Consider the following 20,868-nt stretch of genomic DNA (forward strand, 5'->3'; position numbering starts at 1 on the left):
TTCTGTCCAGCTGAAAAAGGCGTCTTGTAAAAGGCACTGTTATTTTGATGGCATTAGATATTTATTACAATTACTTCATTAAACTTTAATTATTACTGTATTTGTTATGTTTCTCCACTTTGGTGTGATACTGTCTTTAAAGATGTTTTTCTTGAATCGGAATCTCTTTTAACTTCTTTTTCCTTTTCACTAGACTACTGTTTACAAAAGTCAAATTGGAGTCCCTGTGCAGAGGCCCAGATGAAGCACTCCTTACCTGTAAACACATGCTCCAGATTTGGAAATCCTGCTACAATTTAACTAACCCAAGGTAAGATGCTGTGGAGTGCTGGGCTGCTCACTGCCTTGCTTAGTAGCTTTTCAGGGCAGTATTAGGTCAGAAGTCCTGCATTTACTTGTTTTGGTATTTCATATAAACAAACTAATCCTCTGGAAATCTAGAGACTGCTGTTCAAAGACAGCAGTTGATGGTCATGTGGAGCTACCCAGGTTTCTTTGAAGTAAATGCCAAAGCTACTAAATTCTGTGATGATAAAGATTGGTCACACAGATTGGGTAACTCCAATGAGTTACCCAATTCTCATGTACTGGTATGGTCTTGTTTTGTTTCCTGGTCAGCGTTTTAGTCTTTTATATTGGCTAGTGGAGAGATTGCTGTGGTAGGAATTTAGTTCAAGGGTTTTCACTGAATAATATGTAAGAGGACAAGACATTAATGAGAACCATGGAAGCATCAGTGGTCACATGGATAGAAATTATGTCCTTGCATAGTTAGCATGGCTATTTTTTTAAAGGGAGGTCTTGCTTATGAACCTATTTAGGTTCTTCGAAGGCATTATCAAATATATAACATAAGTTGTTATAGTGCTGTTTGGGTTTCCAAAATGCTTTTGTGAAGGTCTTTTGCCATATATATTTAGATAAGCTGTAAAACAAATGAAAAGGCTACTTAGCAGAAATCCATGCTGGTATTATTCAATATGTTTATCAAATACCTGGAGAAGGAGACAAGCAGAATTTCCTTCTCTCTGGTTGTTTGAAGGGTTGACAGCCTCTGGAGAAGAGATGCTACAGCAGAAGAGCTTTGTAGGAGGTGGCATCAGATACCTGTGTAGCAGTATGATGGACATTCAGTTTTTGCTGTACTTTGAGTCCAGTCATGTAAACACATGCATCTCTTTAAGAAAATTGAAAGAATTGACCTAATGGCAGAAGAGGGAAAACTGCTTCTCTGCTTAGGGAGCATTCAGAGCAGCAAAGTTTGGAGGGTGTGGCAGGAAAAGCCTGGGAGTGCACCTGAGTCAGTCACAGCATATTAAGAGACCCTGACACTGCATTGTGGAGCAGGGAGCATCACTCAGCTTACAGAAAGCAAGTATGTTAGCAGCCAGAAAGGTCTGAGCTGAATCTTTTCAATTCAAAGTAACTGAATGTGGAATAGGGGCCAGGGAGAAAATTTCTTTTCTAACCTAGTGGGTGGTGCTTTATTTTCGTTAGCTGGTTGTGTGTGTGGGTAGGCAGGGTTAAGAGTTTAGTATCAGAATGCTGCACTTTGCAGAATAGCTACAGTTTCTGTGCAAGCCTAATTTCAGACTGGCTTTGCATGTACTCCAACACAACTTTTCACCTTCCATCTCTGCTGTTATATCCTTTACACATACCAGGGCTGTAATCATAACTTGTCATTACTGCGTTGTTGTTCTTGTGCTAAGAGCTACTGTGCCATGTTAAACACACGTTGAGTGATGCCTCCTTCAGACATCAGCAGGGACTGTGAAAACTTACTCTTGGCTGTGTCAGCTTCAAACAGCAGTGCTTGATAACTCTCCTTGGCACCATTCTCCTTCAAGAACATCTAAGTGGAAAAATTAGTGAGGACTACTTTTCATCTGATTTTTTTTTCATACTGATTTTTTTTTTGTCATGACATCTAAGTCTTTTCTTGAAATTATGGTAGTGCATTAAAATCAAATTCAGAATGGAATGAACAGGAACTGTGGATAAATGTCATGGTAGTCATGATAGAAGGAGACAGGTTTCCCAAATCACACATTGAGAATTACATCAAGCAGTGAATAAGGATATCAAGTTGTAGTCTTGTTATGGCTGGTCTGTGGGAAATGTAAGGACTGAGTACCTAATATTGTATCACGGTGATCCAGGTCCATCCAGCTCTTATCCAGGGGCAACAGTTTTCACTGAGACCTGAAATGTGATTGGGAAGTTCTGTTCACCCAGCTGCACTACCCTTGTACTGAAGAATGATGATGTGGGATTGTTGTGAAAACTTTAATTTTTCAGCCTTTGTAGTTTGAACACAGGCTTCATTTAGTTGCAAAGCACCATTTGAAAATTATGTCTCCCACTGGGAACACTGGAAGCCTTTTTAAAAAAAGTTCTTCAAGCCAGTAATAAAAGGTGTTTTAATAATTTTAAAACTTTTTATAATGTTGTTCTTCAAAGATTTAAATATCTTTTATGCTTATTTGAAATATATTTTTCTATTATTATTTAGACTGAAGATTTATTTGGTGTATCATTTTCCCAATAAGATAAGACTTTACTTTTTTGATAAGCTGTGGTTTATATTAAATATTTCTTCTGCAGTGATCAGATTTAGTGGGAACATGGGTTCAGTGTCCTCAAGAATATTTTAATAATAAAAATAAATCACAAATACCTAGATGTACCTTAAAAGGGGCCAAATGCAATGCTGTGAATTACCTTTGTTCAATATAGAACTTCAAGTCAATATAGAACTTTTGTCTTTAATCAAAATACAAACTTTTTTCTCATGAGATGGTTAATATGAATTTAAAAATCATTTTGTGGTGTAAGGCTTGGAAGATTTAAGTGTTTGCCTTTAGTCTAAAAATGTTTAAAATGCATTAGAAAATAGTTGAATTATTTTCCGCTTCATGGTTTGCATTTGGAAAAGGGACAAACCACAGTGCCAGTGCTGTGCTTAGAAGATATTGACAGTAATCTGACTCTACTTGTCAGCAACATTTGGCATGTGGTTGCATGTGGATTAAGGAAGTGATTAACACAGAAAATTTACACCAAGTAATGTAACAACTATAGCTGATATGATAGTGCATGGCCCAGAAAGTTCCCCTCTGTTTCCTGTACATTTTATATAATGATGTCATTTTGTAAGGAAATAATGCAATAATGTCATGGTAATGCAAAATCTTAATTCCACTGTTTTAGTAACAGCTCTAAAAAGAGGGAATGTTGTTTCACTGACTTTTGCAGCTACTTAGAACTGTTGGAAGATTTCTTGCCATTCGTTCAATCCAAATTCAGAAGGAGGCAGTTGTAAAATTAAGGCAAATGGAGAGATGTGCTGAATTCCAGGCTTGCAGTTTAGATTGAAGTTTCTCAGGCTTTACTTTAAACTAGGAATTTTGTACAGTTCTTTTTCTTCAGGGAGAATCAGACAAAAGATTGCACTGTGCTCAGTGGGCTAACAGTTCAACTGCTTTAAAACTTAATTACTTTTAAGTTTGTGGGGTGGTTTGGTTTTTTAATTAGGTTTTAAAGAAAATATTTATTGGTGATGAATAGTACTAGACTTAACAATCCTAAAAATGAAATTACTATATTAACCATAGAATGTTAAAGAAGGAATGCCCATATGTGCTTCCTTACACTTTGCTGACAATGTGTCTCAATGCTTGCCTCATCTGAAGGAGAAAAAACACTTAGTTCTTCAGTCCCTGTTCTTCTGCTGAGTTTTTAATAGCAGTTTTAGGAGCAGTTAGTTTTCCAGGAGGCATATCTACAAGAAGCCTGAGGGGCAGATACTGATTTACTGCAAAGTAGAAGTTAAGTGCATTTGCCCACGGGTGCAATCAGTAAAATCAGTGCTACTGCTTATACTCCTGAGATGTTAGAAATGTTCAGAATGTTTCTGCTATGCTGTTAGAGTCAAATTGAACATCAGGCAGTTAATATGTCTATTTGCATATATTAAAAAAAACCCAAAACCACAAAACTAAACCAGCCCTTTATAACACCTTTACCTAAAATTACATGTCCTGGCTTTAGAGTTTCTATTCATTCCTGTTCATTCCAGAGAAAGTGTGGATTTTCAAACTTATACCTGCATTCTCAGCTTTCTCTGAAACCTGTACCCCATATCATATTCAAGCTACGATAGATTCTTTCTGTAGAGTTGTTAGTTATGAATTAAATTAAAAACCACTATTCCCTTTTTGGTTGTATTAATTATGAAAACAGAATTGTCAAAGTAAATAAGGATTTAATTTTGCTCAGCTTAATTCTGTTTTAATGCAACTGGCTTAATGCACTGTGAGTGGTTAGTGGTGCTTGGTACTAAATTTGGTCATAGCAGTAACTTTTATAGCAAGAACCTTTGTGGGAGTAGGGCAGCATGCAACTTGTATATCAGTATATAATTTTGTTTTTTAATAGCTTACAATTTCTGTACTTCATTACAGTGATTCTGGACGTGGGAGCAGCTTGTTAGACAGAGCTATTGCTGATAGACGACAGCTCAATACAATTACATTACCAGATTTCAATGATCCTGAAACAGGTAAGAAATGCATATGAACAATAAAATAGGTTAAGTGATCTGGCCATAGCTAGATTTTACATTAGTTATTTTTTTGATTTTGCAAAATGAAGTTATGAAGTTTTCATTGTTGTCATATAAGTGGAAATAGACATTGTGTGATATAAGATTTCTTTTTCTTCTTTTTAATTTATGAAGTACTTTCTGACCACGTTCTCTGTAAATTAAAATACCTATGGTATGGATCTTGCTGAGTATAGTAGTATTTCCTTATGCAAGGGCTAAAAATTAGTATGCTGAACTAGCCTACTTGCCAAAGTCCTGTGTTTTTTCATTCATTCAATACTTGCATATTTTTGGTCAAAAGATAAATTTAAAAAAATTCAGAGAACTTTGAATCTTAAAAGAATACAATAATTATAATCTCAACTATATGTTAAAATGTAATTACATGGGTGACTAGGCTTACTGTGGACATACTTTGACATTATAAGCAAAATTTATTTATTGTAAATCATACATACTGTGGTATTTTTGCATACATATAAATTATGGTGCACAGTATGCTACATAAAAGCTAAAATTGTTACATGTCAGTAAATATATAAATTGCCTGTGTTAATATATTCAGCTATCCCAATGCAAATTAATATTCCTTAGAAGTTATGCAATCAAAAAGTACACGAGCCATGCATTCTGCAGAGATTGCAGAAGGAATTATTATGATGCTGCTAATTCCAAAAACGTTTGCCATATCTTACTTGTGTTCTAAATGTTGACAGTTTTCTTTTTTCTGGGTTTTAAAATGACAGAAGACTTTCAGGGGGTATTTCTGCTCAATCACTATTTAATACAAACAACTTATGGGAAAATATGCCAGCTTATGAAATTGAGCACACTTGACCCATAAATTTAAGACACATTGAAATGTATACTGTATGTGTAATATCACAATAGTGCAGTATAGAAAAATCCCATTTAGTTATCTAACTTCTGAAAATTAAAATTGGATTGAATGTTCAATTTTGAATGTGAAGTAGTGTTCTGTGCTTGCTATAGTGCAAGCAGTTTTGATTGCAAAGATCAGGTCACTTGATTTCAAAGACTAGCAATATGATATGGAGTAATTAACATGGAATCTTCTTGTATTCGTATAATTAAAAGGGATAAGATAACATTGTATCATGCTATGGTGATCATTCTATATTCTAGTCTGCCTGATTGTTTAATTTTTAAAAGCGTAACTATGTTTTACGGGTTTCATATATATAGAAAGACATAACTATAGATAAAGTTTTATGCCTTCAAAAAAGTGCTTGTTGGGGATGAGTGTTGTGAAAGATTTTTTTGTGGTTAGTGGTGGTTTTTGTTTGTTTTCCAGTGAGGACATACAGCTCTTGATTTGTACCTTCAGGGTGTCCCATTTTATGTCTGCCATATTGAGAGCACAGTGAATTGGTGCACTTTAAACACTGCATATTCCTCAATGCTTTTAAGTAAAGATGAACCCTCATTCAAAACAGTGAGCTTTTCAAGAAGCTTGCCCCAGATTCAGATCCTGCAGCCAATATCCTGATCCAGATAGGATCTCTGCATACATTCTGATTTTTCTATCAGGTCCAAATTGTATTTTTTTCTGAATCTCAGCTGTTTTGTTAGAAATTAACTCTATGGTTAAGGAGAACAAGACAGAAAATTTAAAATATGGGTTCAGGTTTTGATTATTTATCTTCTTATAAAAGGTAATTATGAAGGATCAGTGGGTAGATATCCCTTATGTTTTTTGGGGTTTTTCAAGGGGATTTGGAGTTTATTTTGGTTGTTGGTGGGGTTTTTAACAATTGTTAATTGTTAATTTTAGCAGAAGAAACCTTGTTGTAATAGCAGTACTCAATTTCTGGCAAGGACTAGAACTTTGTTATCTACTGAATCTATGTAATTATATGTATATAAAAGCTCCACATCCAGAATTTTGTAGAATTCTTCATCAGAATATTATATAAACATTTTGCAGGAATTAAAAGACTATGGTACTACAAGACTAAAAATAATCAAGTTTGTCATAGTGTTTGAGAAAGCTTAAGCAGACTGTCAATAAAATATTATTCACATCAGATAGATGATAGAGACAATAGATGGTCAAGATGTTAGGCCTTTGTAGGGCTGAAAGGGTTCACCTGCAAAATCTGTGGATCCACAGTGTTTAGAAATGCAGAAGGAATTTGGCAAATAAGTAAACAAATGTTAAAATGCAAGAAAGTTCTGGCTGAAAATCCTCTCAGGATGGAAACGTTTGCTTCCCTCCTTGTGTAATGCTACTTTGTGAATACATTTATCTGTCTGGATACTTGTAGACATTTGGAAATTTTCCCCTTCATAACTTTGCTTGCAATCTGTGATGATGATGATGATGATGATGATGATCCCCTTTGCCTGTCTAGTCTGAATTCAGTCATCTAAGTACCAAGAAATGAGAGCTAAAATTCAAATTTGAAGTTCATGAAAAATCCTTCCAAAAAAATCCAGGTGCAATGGGTGAAAATTCTTCTTCTTTTTAAATTTATCAATTAAGCAGAAGATGACCTTTCAAAAAAAGGATTGAAAACTTGCTTTATGTGGAGCTCTTACCAATACTGTAATGATTAAGTGATGCAAGTTTAAATTTGTGTAGCCTTTAAAGTATCAAAAGAGTGTATTGTGGATTTCTTACAAGGCTAGACTGTTGATTCTCATGTCCTGATCAATAACAATGTCAAATTTACTTTAAGCTTGTCTGTTACAGTTGGCTTGCCATGAGTGGCATATTTGTATATATCAGTGAAGGAAATAAATGTAGAGGGGGGGGAAAAAAGGAGCTTTGATGAATCAATCTCATATGCAAATCTCTACAGACTGATTGGCTATTTGCTTAATAGAAATTGCAATCAGTCTTTTTAAAACCTTTCTGTTCAGTTTGGTTTTAGTCCACTGAGTTTATCATAGGAAGAAAAAACATTACCTGAGTTTTAGATTTTGGCCTTTTTTTCCCTGTAATTTTTTTTTTTAATTTATGCCTTGGAGCATAAGGAAAAAAGATTTTATTTAATTTTTAAATCTAGTTTAGTATGAAAGGAGAGCACATATAAGTAAAGGGGTGTTTTTGTTGTTGTTGCTTTCAGAAGTGGTATTTATTTTATGTAGGAGCCATTTCGATCTTACCGAGTAGTGAAACAAATGCTTTGCGGTTTTGGCATCCATGAGTCCATTAAACCCTGTTGGATCTTTTTTCTTTCCTGTCCCCCTCCACACCCCCTTACCATTCTCTTTGTTTCGCTTTTTAGCCTCTGATACTTCCTCATCTTCTCTCTCAAGAACAGAGTCTCCTCTCCAACTGTTTGTATCTTCTCATCTTCCTCATCCTCATCCTAAACCAGACACCTTTGTCTGGCCCCATGCAGCCTCTCCATACTGTGACCAAGTTCCTGAGCCCCGTTCACCTACTCACTGTAAACTGGCTTTCTATTCCTGATGAGCATGTTTGTGCTGTATTATTCTGATAATCTTCACAGCTGATAAACCGTGGTTGAAGAGATTATGTTTCAACAGTGTCAGTGAAATCTGGCCTTTCAGCTGCTTTTTATTAAATACTGCATGGGTTTTAAGAGTTTCATCAAAGACTGCTTTATTCATCCCAAAAGATATAAAGCTACAGGCATATTCATGTTCTCATGAATCTTACAGAGAATTATAGGTGTTCAGTGAAAGAGATTATTGGTCAAGGCTGCTTTGTAGCATTTACAGATGTAAATTATTTCCATTTTTTGCCTAACAAGACTGCCCCTGCCACAGTATCTCCTATTATCTGGACAGTTTTTAATAACTTAATTTCAGAAAGCCTTTAAACTAATTAGAACCAAAACATTCCCTGAAAATTCACATGAAGGGAACCATTGCCTAAATATCAATGTGTATCATAATGCAGGTAGGGCATATTGGAATGATTTGGAGGAAGCATTGGAGCAGTGAAAATCAACATTCTGCTGTTTCAAGTCAAGAGCCTTTCTGTTAAATGAAATTATGCCAGTTTAAACCAGCTGTAAGATCAGTCTCCATGGTGTTTAAATACAAAGTGTACACTAATGCTGCTAGAGTAGTTCAGGTCACAGGGTAAAATCAATGTAGTTTTTCAGCCATTTCCTTTTAACTCCTTTTAATTTCTCTTAAATTTCCTTCACTCATACCTTTATACGTAGCAATTTTTTTTGTCACTGAATTTACTATAATCTGATTTTAAGAAATTATTTTTGACACCTAGTCTTTAGACTGGTTTCATGTCAAATATATTAATTCTAAGCAAAATGTAGCAAATAAATCTTTGCATATTAGCAAAATTCACTTGTTAAATAGCTAACATAAGACCAGGGTTTTGGAAACACTAGCTCATATGTAAGCGTGTCACTGGAACTGCCAGGAAATCTGTGTCCTACAGAAGTTTGAGTCTGACTTCCTTGAAGCATTTGAGTAACTGATTGGCTGCTATTACAGGTTTGGGTGTCATTGAGTTGAACTTCCTCAGACCTGTACTATAAACAGTACATCCCAGTTAACATTAAGTTAATTGTTCCTGTTCTTTGCAAAGCCCTAAGTTAGTAAGAACCTACTCAAGAATGAAGGCAAACTGAATGAATGATGAAGACAAGGCAGATTCCATTATGTGGAGCCCAAGTTTTCCATTTCCAAGCTCCTGTATCCTCAGGGAAATGAGTTTCTACCATTTGTATGAGAAGTAGCAGAACCATGAAAAAGAAGGAAAAAGATATTAGAGTCCTTTGTATGGTGTCAATAATTAATGAAAGTTAAAGCTGTCTTGAGTAAGGAGCAGTTTCCCTAGATGCCTATAGTATGTTAATATAATTTCAGGGGCTGAAAATCTCATGTCCTATATCTTGCTCAATTCAATTTTTTTTAGTGAAAGAAGTCAGAGGCATTTTGTATTATTGACTTGACTTCCAATTTCTGTTGATCAGGAGCATGATTTTAGAGGTGTAGCATCTTATTTAGGTTTTTTATATTTTGAAATGCTGTAAACCTGATTTACAGTTTGAAGGTTATCAGAAATCCTTTGGCTTTCTTACAATCTCTGGTTTATATATCTCTATATAACATTTTTTTTCTTCTTACTTTGGATTGTAATTTGTGGTTTGATCTATCCAAAGGCAATCCATCAGATGCTTACTTTCATGGGGTTTACTCCCTTTTTTCAGTTTGTAAGTAGTATTGACTGTGCAGTTCTATTAATTTCTGAAGGACTAAAACCACCTTTTCCTTTAGCACAAGACATACACGTTTTGTCCATCAGTAGCTGAGGCTTGACAGTGTGTAAAGCAAGGCTGATGCTCTTTGCCCATTCAGTCACCCTAAGGGCTGTAATCTTACGAGACCTGAATGCACTCAACTAACACTTGCATTTAATAATTAAAGAGGCAGTATTCCTTTCTAGAGGACTGCAAATAAAGATATATTAGGCAGGTCTTGTGTAACACAGTGGCCAACTGCCAGTGCATTGTATTATACCACTGCTGTTCCTAAAGAAGTACACTGATCCAGAACACAATACTGCAACTACTGTCATGATTTGTAATAAACTACTACTTTCTTTTGTGGTATGAGTTTTGCTTGTAAAATAAATGAAGAGTACACTTTGAAATTATGAAAGTAGACCAAATAAGAAAGAATGAAGAATATAGAGCAATAAAAATAACTGCTGTTTTAATCAGTATATGAATTAATATTCTTTTTCTCTAACCAGTTACCTTATAAAGCTGTGTTCATAGCATTCAATTATATTTTTCATTGATTACTTTACTTTTGCATAAATTTTTTTGAGTAGTACAGGAGTTCAATTGGGTGAAGGAGAGAAAAGTAAGAAGATACATAAGCCAACATGTTTGACAGTGACTAAGCACAGAACATCTTTTTCAAAGAGCTGAGAGGATGCTTTGTGAATGATGCTGTCCTTACTTGACTACTGTCATCTCCATGCACAACTTTGTAGTAGAAGATAAGATAGCTTTGTAATTTGTGATTGTGAAAAGTATCTCAGACTCTTAATGAATTTTAGATGAAAAAAATTGTGAATTTTGGCTAAATCTGCCAATCTGTCTTATCAAATACATCACTTCAGGGACGTATTAGTCCTGCAGAAGGTGCTGCCTCTTTGTATTATGTAATTGCTTTTCTTACAGTTCTTTGTGTGTCACACCACTAATGTTCTTACTTCCAGCTCTTTGTGTGCATGTAAAGTTGAGTCATGGGGGTTTTCATGTTTTCTCCTGCATGAGCATTGCAGTTAAAGCATTTTTTTCTTCATGTAAATATAGAAATGTTTAAAATGGGATGAATGTAAAACTACTGAGTAACATTCTGTTTTATGGCATAAAAAGAAATTCTGCCATAGTGGTTTTGTGAATTGATATGAACATATTCCATGAAGGATGACAGTCCATTGCATTACTCATTTTTAGAAGGGAAATTGATGTACATAGCAAAGTGATTTCGTTTTTCTCAAAGCTGTCATGCCATCTAGGTCCTGATAGAGTCCACATATTAATTTGTGTCCATTACACTGCATTGTGAAGAATTTATGTGGAAATGACCAAGGAAAGAACTGAAGAAGTCATGACATGCTCATTTACATAGGGTGTGTGGTATTTATAATGGTATTTAATGGGTGAGTTCATGTGGACTCTCATGTAACATTTACAAAAAGCCTGAAGATAATAAACTGAATATGTTATTCACAAAAGTTTAACTGTAGATGTGACTTGGAAAAGAAAGGTTTCTGTGACATGACTTAAGTTCTTGGGTAAATTGTTTTTGTTCAAGGCTCTTGGTAGGTTTTCTATTTGAGATTGAGCTGAAACATGGAATCTGCAACATGGTTGTTGTAGTTAGGCTGTTAGTATGAAAAGAAGAAACTAGATTCTGGGCAAGTGCCGTTATAGGAAACTTGAGTGGGAGGTTATACCTTTCTGGTTTAGGAACATTTTGTCATGGTTAAGACCTTCTGTCACACTTTGCAATGTGATTGTGATTCCAGATGTTAATCAATTTAACTAGTGAATTCTAGGTCTTGCAGAGATAGTCCCTGTTTCACACTTGGCCTTTTTATTATAAACAAGCTTCAGAACAAAGCTAAACAAATGAAAGTGAGTAGCCAGGATCTATTTGGGTGATATATTAATTTTCCAGGCCTCATGATTTCCATTTCAAAATAAATACTCTTTGCTGCTTGTGTTATTTGGAGGGAATTTTTTCTTGAGTCTCAAATGTCATGCTATAACAGCAGCTATAGAAGTTAGCCAGGAAGAGCAAAGGTATTTTTGTGCATGAGAGATCAGTAAAATTTTAAATGAGAAATTGCTGCAACTCTATCTGAGCATTTGAAGGAAGCTGCAACACAGTGAATTGTAAGTGAAAGTGAGGATATGTTTGTGTTTGGCTGTGGGTCTTGACCTCAGACCAAAGAAAGCCAAATGCAGATAAGACAGAGACAAGAGAGCAGAACTGGTGACAAAACCAGCAGGGAGCCTCCAAATAAACTGGCTATAGGATCTATAAAGCCTCAAGGAGACTCTAAGATATACTAATTACCCTCAGCCTCTCACAAACCACTTTGTATCTTTACCAGTTGTAGCTGAAATGACTGTATGTTTTAGAATTGTCACATGAATATAAAGATCTGAACCTGTTAGGACATGGGTACAGATAAGTTAGTTCCAATATGAAAATACTTGAGTAAAATCTGAAGGAAGGTAGGAAAAAACTTCTTAGTACACAGGATCTTTAAATGATGTTTAGTTTATGAAATGAAAACTTTACTAAATGTGTTTTAACAGAAAGAGCCAGAAATTAGTGAAATGACAGCTAATTGTGGCAGTACTAAAGAAGTATTTAGGGCTTTATGGGTTAGAGTATTAGCATGAGTGCAATGTCCCTGAAAGATGCCTGATTGGCCTTTGCTTTATATATGTATGTGTTTTCTTCAGAGAATTAATTCTGCAATATGTTAAGAGATACCTTTTTCCTAAAGAGGAAATTCAAAGAAAAGTTTTAGAAATACTTCTAAACTCTTTCCTCTTTTTATGCCACTCTTTATAAAGTCCAGGGTAGGAGGCACTCGGTATTCACTCTGTTTAATACAGATGGCACAGAAACTCATAAGAATCTTATTGCAGTATAGTTCTTTTTTATAGATAGATTGATGTAAAAAAAGTTTTAATAATGTATTATCATATGTGCTTTATGGTTAAATACTGGCGGCTTAAAATCTAACAGCACACTTTCTATATGAAATTTCTTGTGGCCTGGCTAGCAGCCAGAGTCCTTGCTTTAAATAATAGAAAATATAGGCCCTTTTTAACACTAAATTGCATACTTGCTTTTCCAAAGGAAGAGGTTAGATGATCTCCTTTATGGCAGTGAATTGCACCTTTTCTTTACAAATTGTTCTGAAGAGAAGAAGGTGCTTTCACTATTAGTCCCTGGAAGGCTAACAAGTGCCAGGCTGCAGTGATGTGCTTTACAGAAATGGCTGTCACACAAGAACAGTGTTACTCGTGACTAGTGCTTGTTTTTGGTACCCTTGCTAGTATTTTTCTTATAACACACTCCATGTGCTTCTTGCTTAGACTTCCCTTTTAAATTTCTTAATTTAAGTTTTAAAATACGAGACACAAGAAGTGTAGTGAATGTTCAGCTGTGCAGTCTGGACTTTGAGTTGTTTCATCAGCCAGTAAAAGGGAAAGAATACTCTACTGCCAGACACTGTTTCAGATATCCAGGGCAATTTCTTGTTCATAATGACATGAAATGCTAATTATGTCCTGTGCTGCTTTTCCTTTGTTTCTTTCAGTTAAGGGAACTATGATGCATACTTTCAGACTAACTTCCTCTTCCTACTGATCTGTGTACTAGGAATTTCTGGTGCTTTCTGGATTGCTGATTTATCTTGTCACAGTTAAAAATCTATATTTCATGTGGCAGATCTCATTAAAATTCTTAGAAAACCTGTGATATTGAGTGAAGGTCTTGTTTGTTTCTTAACTTGTAATGATGAGGACAAGCTTTTGGGGTGCAGTTCAACTTGTACAGGATTCAATACTTTCTTTTGGAGTATCTGCCTTTGTTGATAATTATGGATATGGTGATGGAATTAGGCAATTTCTCATCTGATCCATTACGGAATATTTTACTGCCTTTATTTTTCAATCAGGCCTAATCAGTATGATATTTTGTAATTTGTAATTATAAAACAACTAGAGATGTGCTGAGGCTTAGATGACAAGAAGGAGTGTAGCTTAAAACATTCATGGTCTTGATTTAAAAAAAAGTCATGACTAAATATGCTGGCAGTAATTGACTATCCAAAGTACAGTTGCCATTAGATATTCTCTAGTCATAGAAGCTTTTTAATTCCAGTACTTTGAAAAGGTTATTATTTGCCAATGAGGTTCTAATCTGACTTGGAAATTATACATTTTATGAGAATTATCTTTAGTATGCTCTGGGAATGTTTTCTATGCAAAAAAAAACTTTGTGGACTTTTTTGCCACAAGGTACTTTAACTCAGCCTTCTTGATTAGGCAAGTTTTACATTCAGTGCAGTTTAATGGTGTATGTCATGATTGCTGGTGTATTTTAGTTATCTTTTTTTGTTTTGTTATTAATTGTAAAATAATCCTCTAATTGCACTCTGTGATACTAACATCAAAGTGAATGCAGAAACCTGAAGACTACAATACCATTAAAAACCTTTTTTGGATTGCACATTGCCAGAAAAGAGGTGTCAAGTTTACTAGACAGTATTCATGATAGCAACCCAAAAAAAATGTCAGGTACCGTTACAAAAGTTTAGTGTGTTTTTTATATAGACTTTCAGACCAATATGAAAGGTTTCATAAGAAAATTTATCTGGCATTTTAAAAAATTCTTCAAAATGGTAAATGTAAATCAAATATTGAGTTTGGGGTACAGCCTCAATTAAATGTTTTGTGCAATGTATATGGCCTTCATCATTTCTGTGCAGGTAAATTTGTTTTATTACTTCTACAGGTTCAGTCCATGCCACATCAATAGCAGCTTCCAGAGTGGAGCAAGCGTTGTCTGAGGTTGCTTCTTCCCTGCAAAGCAGTGCCCCTAAACAAGGTCCCCTGCATCCTTGGATGACTCTGGCTCAAATATGGCTTCATGCAGGTATTGTGATAGTAATTTTTATTTTTTTTATGCCCTCGCCTTTATTAGTAGACTAAAGACTTAACAAAATCTGTTTGTTTCATTCAGAATCTGTTACCACTTAGCATATTTTTTCCATGTGTGAGGCACCAAAACAAGTCAAGAAATAAAAACCACACTAGAGTTACTCTGTGTGTAAGATCATTTATGAAAGATAAGGCAGTAGTTTTAGAATGTAGCTGTTACCAGTGGAGTCATGTCTTCTGTACAACAAATACAGTATCCTTATCCCTGAATAATTTAATTTCTGAAGTACCTAGAGTATCTTGGTGCTTGGAAATATAGGTGCCCTTGCAGAATCACAGAATATTCTGATTTGGAAGGCACTCACAAGGATCATCAAGTGCAATTCTAACGTGAATGATCCATGAGGGGATGGAACCTTGGCGTTACTAGCACCATGCTCCAACCAGCTGAGCTAATCCCAGGTCACTGAATCTATCAAATGGAAAGAGATGTTTGACTAGAGTTCCTGTAACTACAAAATTTTATAATAGAAAAGAAATAACTGCCTATTCAGGGAAAGAAACAGTACTAGTACTATAGAGCAACCTGTCCCTTGCAGCTGTGATAATGAGCCCAAATTCCGTTCTTTTCCTTCTGGTTTCATTGATGTTAAAGATTCAGGATTGTTTGTTTAAATGTGGAGTCGTCTTGAGTGGATTTGGTATTGTTTTGATGCCTCAAGCAAACTGCAGTATCACAAGTGGCTGTTACATAAAATTTTAACCAGAAAATTATGACCCAGTGTATTTTTATACAGTAAAAAATGTATAACATGCAGTTGTTTTTATTGATAGCTTGATCAGAAAGATGTAATTAGAAACCATCTACAGTTTTATGGTGTGAAAGTCATTGCAGTGTAATGGCTCCCAGTTTTAAATGGTTTAGTGGTTTAGAGAAAAAGCCCAGAAGAGTGGGAAGAAAGCAATTACTGTGATTAATAATAGCGATCTCATTTGGGCTATTCAAAAGCAACACAGATTAGAATAGGCCAAGGTCCAACAGGGTCTAGTAATGTCTCCTGCTCTGTGTTGTGGCAGTATTGACTTTAAATATTTATAAACTGCCACAGATGACCATCTACAGTAACTCTTAGCATCTATAATGCTGATAATTTCTCAGCCTTCTGTGGCAGCTTGTTCCACTACTTATTTTCTGTTTGGTGGGGTTTTATTTGGTTTTTAAATTTTTTTTTTGTGGGTTGTGGCAGTTTTGGTTTGCTAATCTGAGTTTCTTCTTTCCCAGCCAACGCACCAGTTAATGGAGTGGGTTTAGTGCTGGCCAAATGCCAGTGCACTCACTAAAATTATTTACTCATTTCCTGCTCTGAGATAAGGATTAAGAGGAAAGCAAAACAGGCTCAAAACTTTCAAGGGTATAAAGAAAACTTTATTAACAGAATTAAAAGATAAAATAATAAGAAAATCAGAATAAACCTTCAGAACACTTCTACTCCTCCCACACCCTCTTTTCTTTCTCACTAACAACATAAAGAAGCAAAACCTGGGACTTTCAGTCAGTTTACCACCTCCAAAACAGTCTTTCTTCAGTTCTCTTAGGGAGAGGAATCTCTCTTGCCATGCATGGAGACTTCTCCACAAGAAGAAAAAGAAATCCATGACTTAAGATAAAAATAGGAAACTAGAAAGAGTATTCTGGGATTTCAAACAGCCATTTAGAATTTGTAAGTCCTGATACACTTAGAAGAACAACTTTCCTGAAAGAATAAAATAATTTAGGTAATAATTAAGGTAATAATTTCTCTTTAGGATGCAATTTTTTTTTTAGGAAAATAGTCTTTATGTAAAGTGAAAGTATTTACAAATAAAGCACATGTGGCAACATCTAGTCATGGTATAATGAAGCAAGAATCATTAATTGGTCCTGACATTCCTTCCACAGCTGAAGTCTACATAGGAATTGGGAAGCCTGCTGAGGCCACAGCGTGTACCCAGGAAGCAGCTAATCTCTTTCCAGTGTCACATTATGTTCTCTACATGAGGGGGCAGGTGGCTGAACTTCGTGGAAATATTGATGAAGCCAAACGCTGGTATGAAGAGGCCTTATCCATTAGTCCTACCCATGTGAAAAGCATGCAGAGGCTGGTAAGTCTTGAGCCCATGTTCATGGCCAATATCACCTCAACTGGTGATATTGGACTGTGAAGTCTTGACTTGGTGTAGGTAACCTGTAACTTGTGAGTTTGGGATCTATATTCTTATTACAAAATGCTTTGGAAACAGTCTTTCCTGGCATTTATTCTGTCTTTTGTGTGGTGGGACATAAAAAGGATTTGCAGACTATAAGACTATTTCAATCCTAGTAGAAACTATTGAAGAAGAAGCAGTTTGCATCTGCCTAATATTCATGCCATTCGGAAATGAAGGTGGCTTATGGTAAGAGGAGAGTTGGATACTGTAGCTGAATACTGTACATGAAAGACCCGTCATTTTGGTATTCTGAAGTAAAAGTTAAATTCATAAAATCATAGAATATTCTAAGTTGGAAGAGACCTACAAGGATCATCAAGTTCAACTCCTGGCCCTGCACAGTTCACTCCAAGAGTCACACCATGTGTCTGAGAGCATTGTCCAAACAATTGAACTCCCTCAGGCTGGTGCTGTGACCACTGCCCTGGGGAAGCTGTTCCAGTGCTTGACTACCCTCTGGGTTTTCCTGATATCCAACCTAAACCTCTCCTGACACAACTTCAGGCCATTCCTTCAGTCCTGTCACTCTTCACAAGAGCAGAGATCAGTGTCTGTCCCTCCTCTTCCCCCCACAGGAGGCTGTAACTGCAGTGGGGTCTCTCTCAGTCTCCCCCAGGCTGAACAGACCAAGTGACCTCAGCCCCTCCTCACACGGCCTCCTTTGCCCTCCTCATTGCCCTCCTTTGGATGCCTTCAGTACCTTTATATTCTTCTTACATTGTGGTGCCCAAACCTGCACACAGCACTCGAGGCCATGCTGGTGCAGAGTACAGCTGTTTTCTGCATTCTCCATGTTTATTGATTGCCTTTGTGCTATGTGATTTCTTGGGTTTTTGAAAGGTAGAGAATCAGTCTTGCCCCCAAATGAATGTGTAGCTCTAAGTACAAAGGTACCTTTCCCAGTATAAACATATGTTTGTTTATATACTTCATATATACATACATGTATATATTGTGTGCTTACCATGCTAGGAAAAATACTTTTAATCCAGTTTTCTTCCAGATATAGCAGAATAGAGCAGCTGAAATCAGCTTCTTACCCAATCTTTTTGTTCAGAAATAGAAGCTGGTTTCTGCCTAGGTACTTATGAATTATTCAGAGAAATTTCTTGTGCATCCCTGAGGGAAACATATGAGACAAAAGATCAGATAGGAAGGCAGCACAGAGTAAGTTTTTTGTTTCACCTTTTTCAGCATTTCAGGATATTTGAGCCTGCTGACAAATGTCAAAAGATTCTCTTTCCTGAAGGAACAAGCAGTCAATCTAAAGCAGTGCAATTCAGTGAAAATGAAAGCTCATGTTTTGCTGGGTGTCTTTTTGCCCCTCATCTGAATGCACTTTTGAATAAATGGTCTGTAAACATACAGTGCTCTTCAGAATGACTGAGAAATTAGCTAAGAGACATGTGAGATGAAAATTATTGGGCTTCCAATCCAGGTTTCCTTTTTATGAGATTTTCTGTTGAGTCCTAGCTTGAAGGTAACTGCTCATTTCATTGGATTGGACAGTCCTTTTTAAAGATGCTTATAATTTAAAATTTTGTTTCTGAGAGCTTTTTCTACTGTTCTACACCTTTTCAGCACTAGGATGTTGTTTTGAGTAGATTCTGAGAGATTTATGTAGCTTAAATACAAATATTCAAGACATATGCTATACTTGTCTATGTAATTTCATGTAGGAGAAAGTACAAGCTTCTGTATCTTTCTTGACCTTTTGACTATTGCAAAAAGTAATTTAATGAGGAAGCTTGCAGTGTTTACTCTTGTCTCTGTGTATAGATTAATATCTGTACATCCAAACATTTTTTTTGTGTATAGTTACCTATCTATTCGTAAGAAATGTGATCTTAGTGGCAGGGAAGCTATAACAGCAATGTGGAGGTACCAGCCTCTATGACAACAGCTCAAACATTAACTTCTAATATTTGTATTCACTATTCTGAGCTGACAGTTGGTTTATGAATGAAAGTTCTGTGCAAAAAAACCCTTATTTTCTGTGATTAATTTGATATTTAAAAATATTTTATGTGGCTTTCTAGCAATGCTTAGAAAGTAATATCAAATGCAACTGTTTCCACATAAAAGTTATCTAAGAGCCTGTTTAATAAGTTTTGGTGAATTTCCTTTTGAGGGGCAAATACTGAGTAGAAATAACAGTAGCTTTATGTATAAAATGCAACAAAAAGCAAGTAAGATTTAAGGATGGCATGAATTCTAGCATGTCACATCTGTATCCAGGCCTGCTTCTCCAAGTGAAATTGCTTGAAATATTTGAACCTGAAATGAGTTTGGAACAACTTTTGTTTGTTTTTATTAAAATTTTAGAATGAGTGACATCTGACACTCAATAAAATTTCCTGATGCTAATGGTTTGGAAATCTGAATCTTTGATTTGAGAGTCTTTGTAGTTGTCCAGAAGAGAAAAAAAAAAGCAAAATAAAATGTATGTTTCAATTAGTATGAACAACAATAGAATATTGGGAATAGGAGTTTTCTCCTTTTATAATCTATCCTTTTTAATGATGTTGCATCACTTTAGTAAAAAGGATGAAAACCTAAACTTTGAAAATTTACTGTCTTTTATACAGCATTTCATCCAATATTTTCACCATAAGTCTCTCTAAGTAGCTATTCCTGAATATGATCTACTGTTTCTACACAGAAACAACCTTGTTAATTCAAATTACTGGGGAACTGTGTAAGTAGAGACCAGAAGGGTTAGTTTTGTAGCTTCAGAAGTGTTGTACTTATTCCTGGGAGTTAGAGCATGTGCTGCACTTTGGAGTTTCTGCCAAAAGACTCTTGCATTTTTCTCTCATGCAGACTCCACATTCTGTCAGTGTGACCATGAAGACTCTGCAGAAGTCTGGTGTATTATGTGAATGAAATACTTTCTATTGACTGGCTTCATCATTTTTTGCAAAAAAAAATTTTTTTGCAAAAATTACAATTTTTTTAAAAGAAACAGTGTCTTACTCATTTTGCTGCTGTCTCTAAGGTCTTCACAGATTTACTCCTGTTTCAAGTGAGTTACTAAAATGAAAACCAGGAGATCTTGATGATGGTGTGAAAATTGGAGCAGTTAAGAGTGATGAAAGAGATCTTTTTGCCAACAAAATTATAATCTAAATGGGAGGGTTTGACAGGGAAGGTTTTTACCTTACTAATGAAATGCCTAAGACAGCATAACACCAAATGTTGGGGTCTTGATGCATGAGTGAATGAAAAATGGTTTAGCTGTATTCTGCTCAACTAAACTTGGGAAATGGAGCTGCTTGGGCCATACTGTTGCATTACCTAAGATGGGAGCTATTCCAATGGGGAGCTGGCTGCAGGGGCAGCGTGTTCCTGTTCCTGCTCACTCCTCTTTCCACCCCTTCTAAGATGTTGGGGGGCTTATTAATTAAATCAGCCCAGCAACAAAACTAGCTTTTTTCAAGGGGAAATGCTGTTTAAATTCTCTGCAGTTCTTTGTGGAAATAAATTATTATTCCCTGCACACTTAGTGTTTTAATCCATATATTCATTCACTTTATTTTGTTGAGCAATGTTCATTTTAAACTCTGCCTTGTTCTCAGGTGCTATTTTTTACTGTTTGTCACTAACTGAAATTTTCTCCAAGCCAGAGGTTATACCAACTTGCTATTTGGCTAGCCCTGACTGTTCACAAGATGTCAAGTGGGAAGAAATAACATGTCAGTATTAATTAAGTGTACTTTACAGAATGCAGCAACATTTCTTTGCAGTGTCCTTTCTTCTTTTTAAGGTTTGTGTAGTGCACTCAGAAAAAACAGCATGAACTTGTCTTCTAAAGGTTTGAAATGCTTTGGTTTGTTTTCT

The 20,868-nt window shown here is 35.7% G+C and overlaps 1 protein-coding gene across 5 annotated transcripts in view; it reads left to right on the forward strand.

Moving 5' to 3' along the window:
* Positions 1 to 20,868, forward strand: part of TTC7B (tetratricopeptide repeat domain 7B) — a 102,913-nt gene that overhangs the window by 58,764 nt on the left and 23,281 nt on the right. For 2 of the 5 annotated variants that reach the window (XM_039712627.1, XM_039712631.1), the window contains exons 15-20: positions 194 to 310; positions 4,467 to 4,564; positions 7,864 to 8,028; positions 9,739 to 9,789; positions 14,636 to 14,776; positions 16,721 to 16,923. In XM_039712627.1, coding sequence (XP_039568561.1) covers positions 194 to 310; positions 4,467 to 4,564; positions 7,864 to 8,028; positions 9,739 to 9,789; positions 14,636 to 14,776; positions 16,721 to 16,923 — 775 coding nt within the window. The remainder of the gene's footprint in view (positions 1 to 193; positions 311 to 4,466; positions 4,565 to 7,863; positions 8,029 to 9,738; positions 9,790 to 14,635; positions 14,777 to 16,720; positions 16,924 to 20,868) is intronic. The other 3 variants (XM_039712629.1, XM_039712630.1, XM_039712632.1) reach the window with 3 other exon arrangements.

Source organism: Passer montanus, unplaced genomic scaffold, assembly GCF_014805655.1.
Source record: "Passer montanus isolate IOZ18808 unplaced genomic scaffold, ASM1480565v1 scaffold27, whole genome shotgun sequence".
NCBI classification, from domain to species: Eukaryota; Metazoa; Chordata; class Aves; order Passeriformes; family Passeridae; genus Passer; species Passer montanus.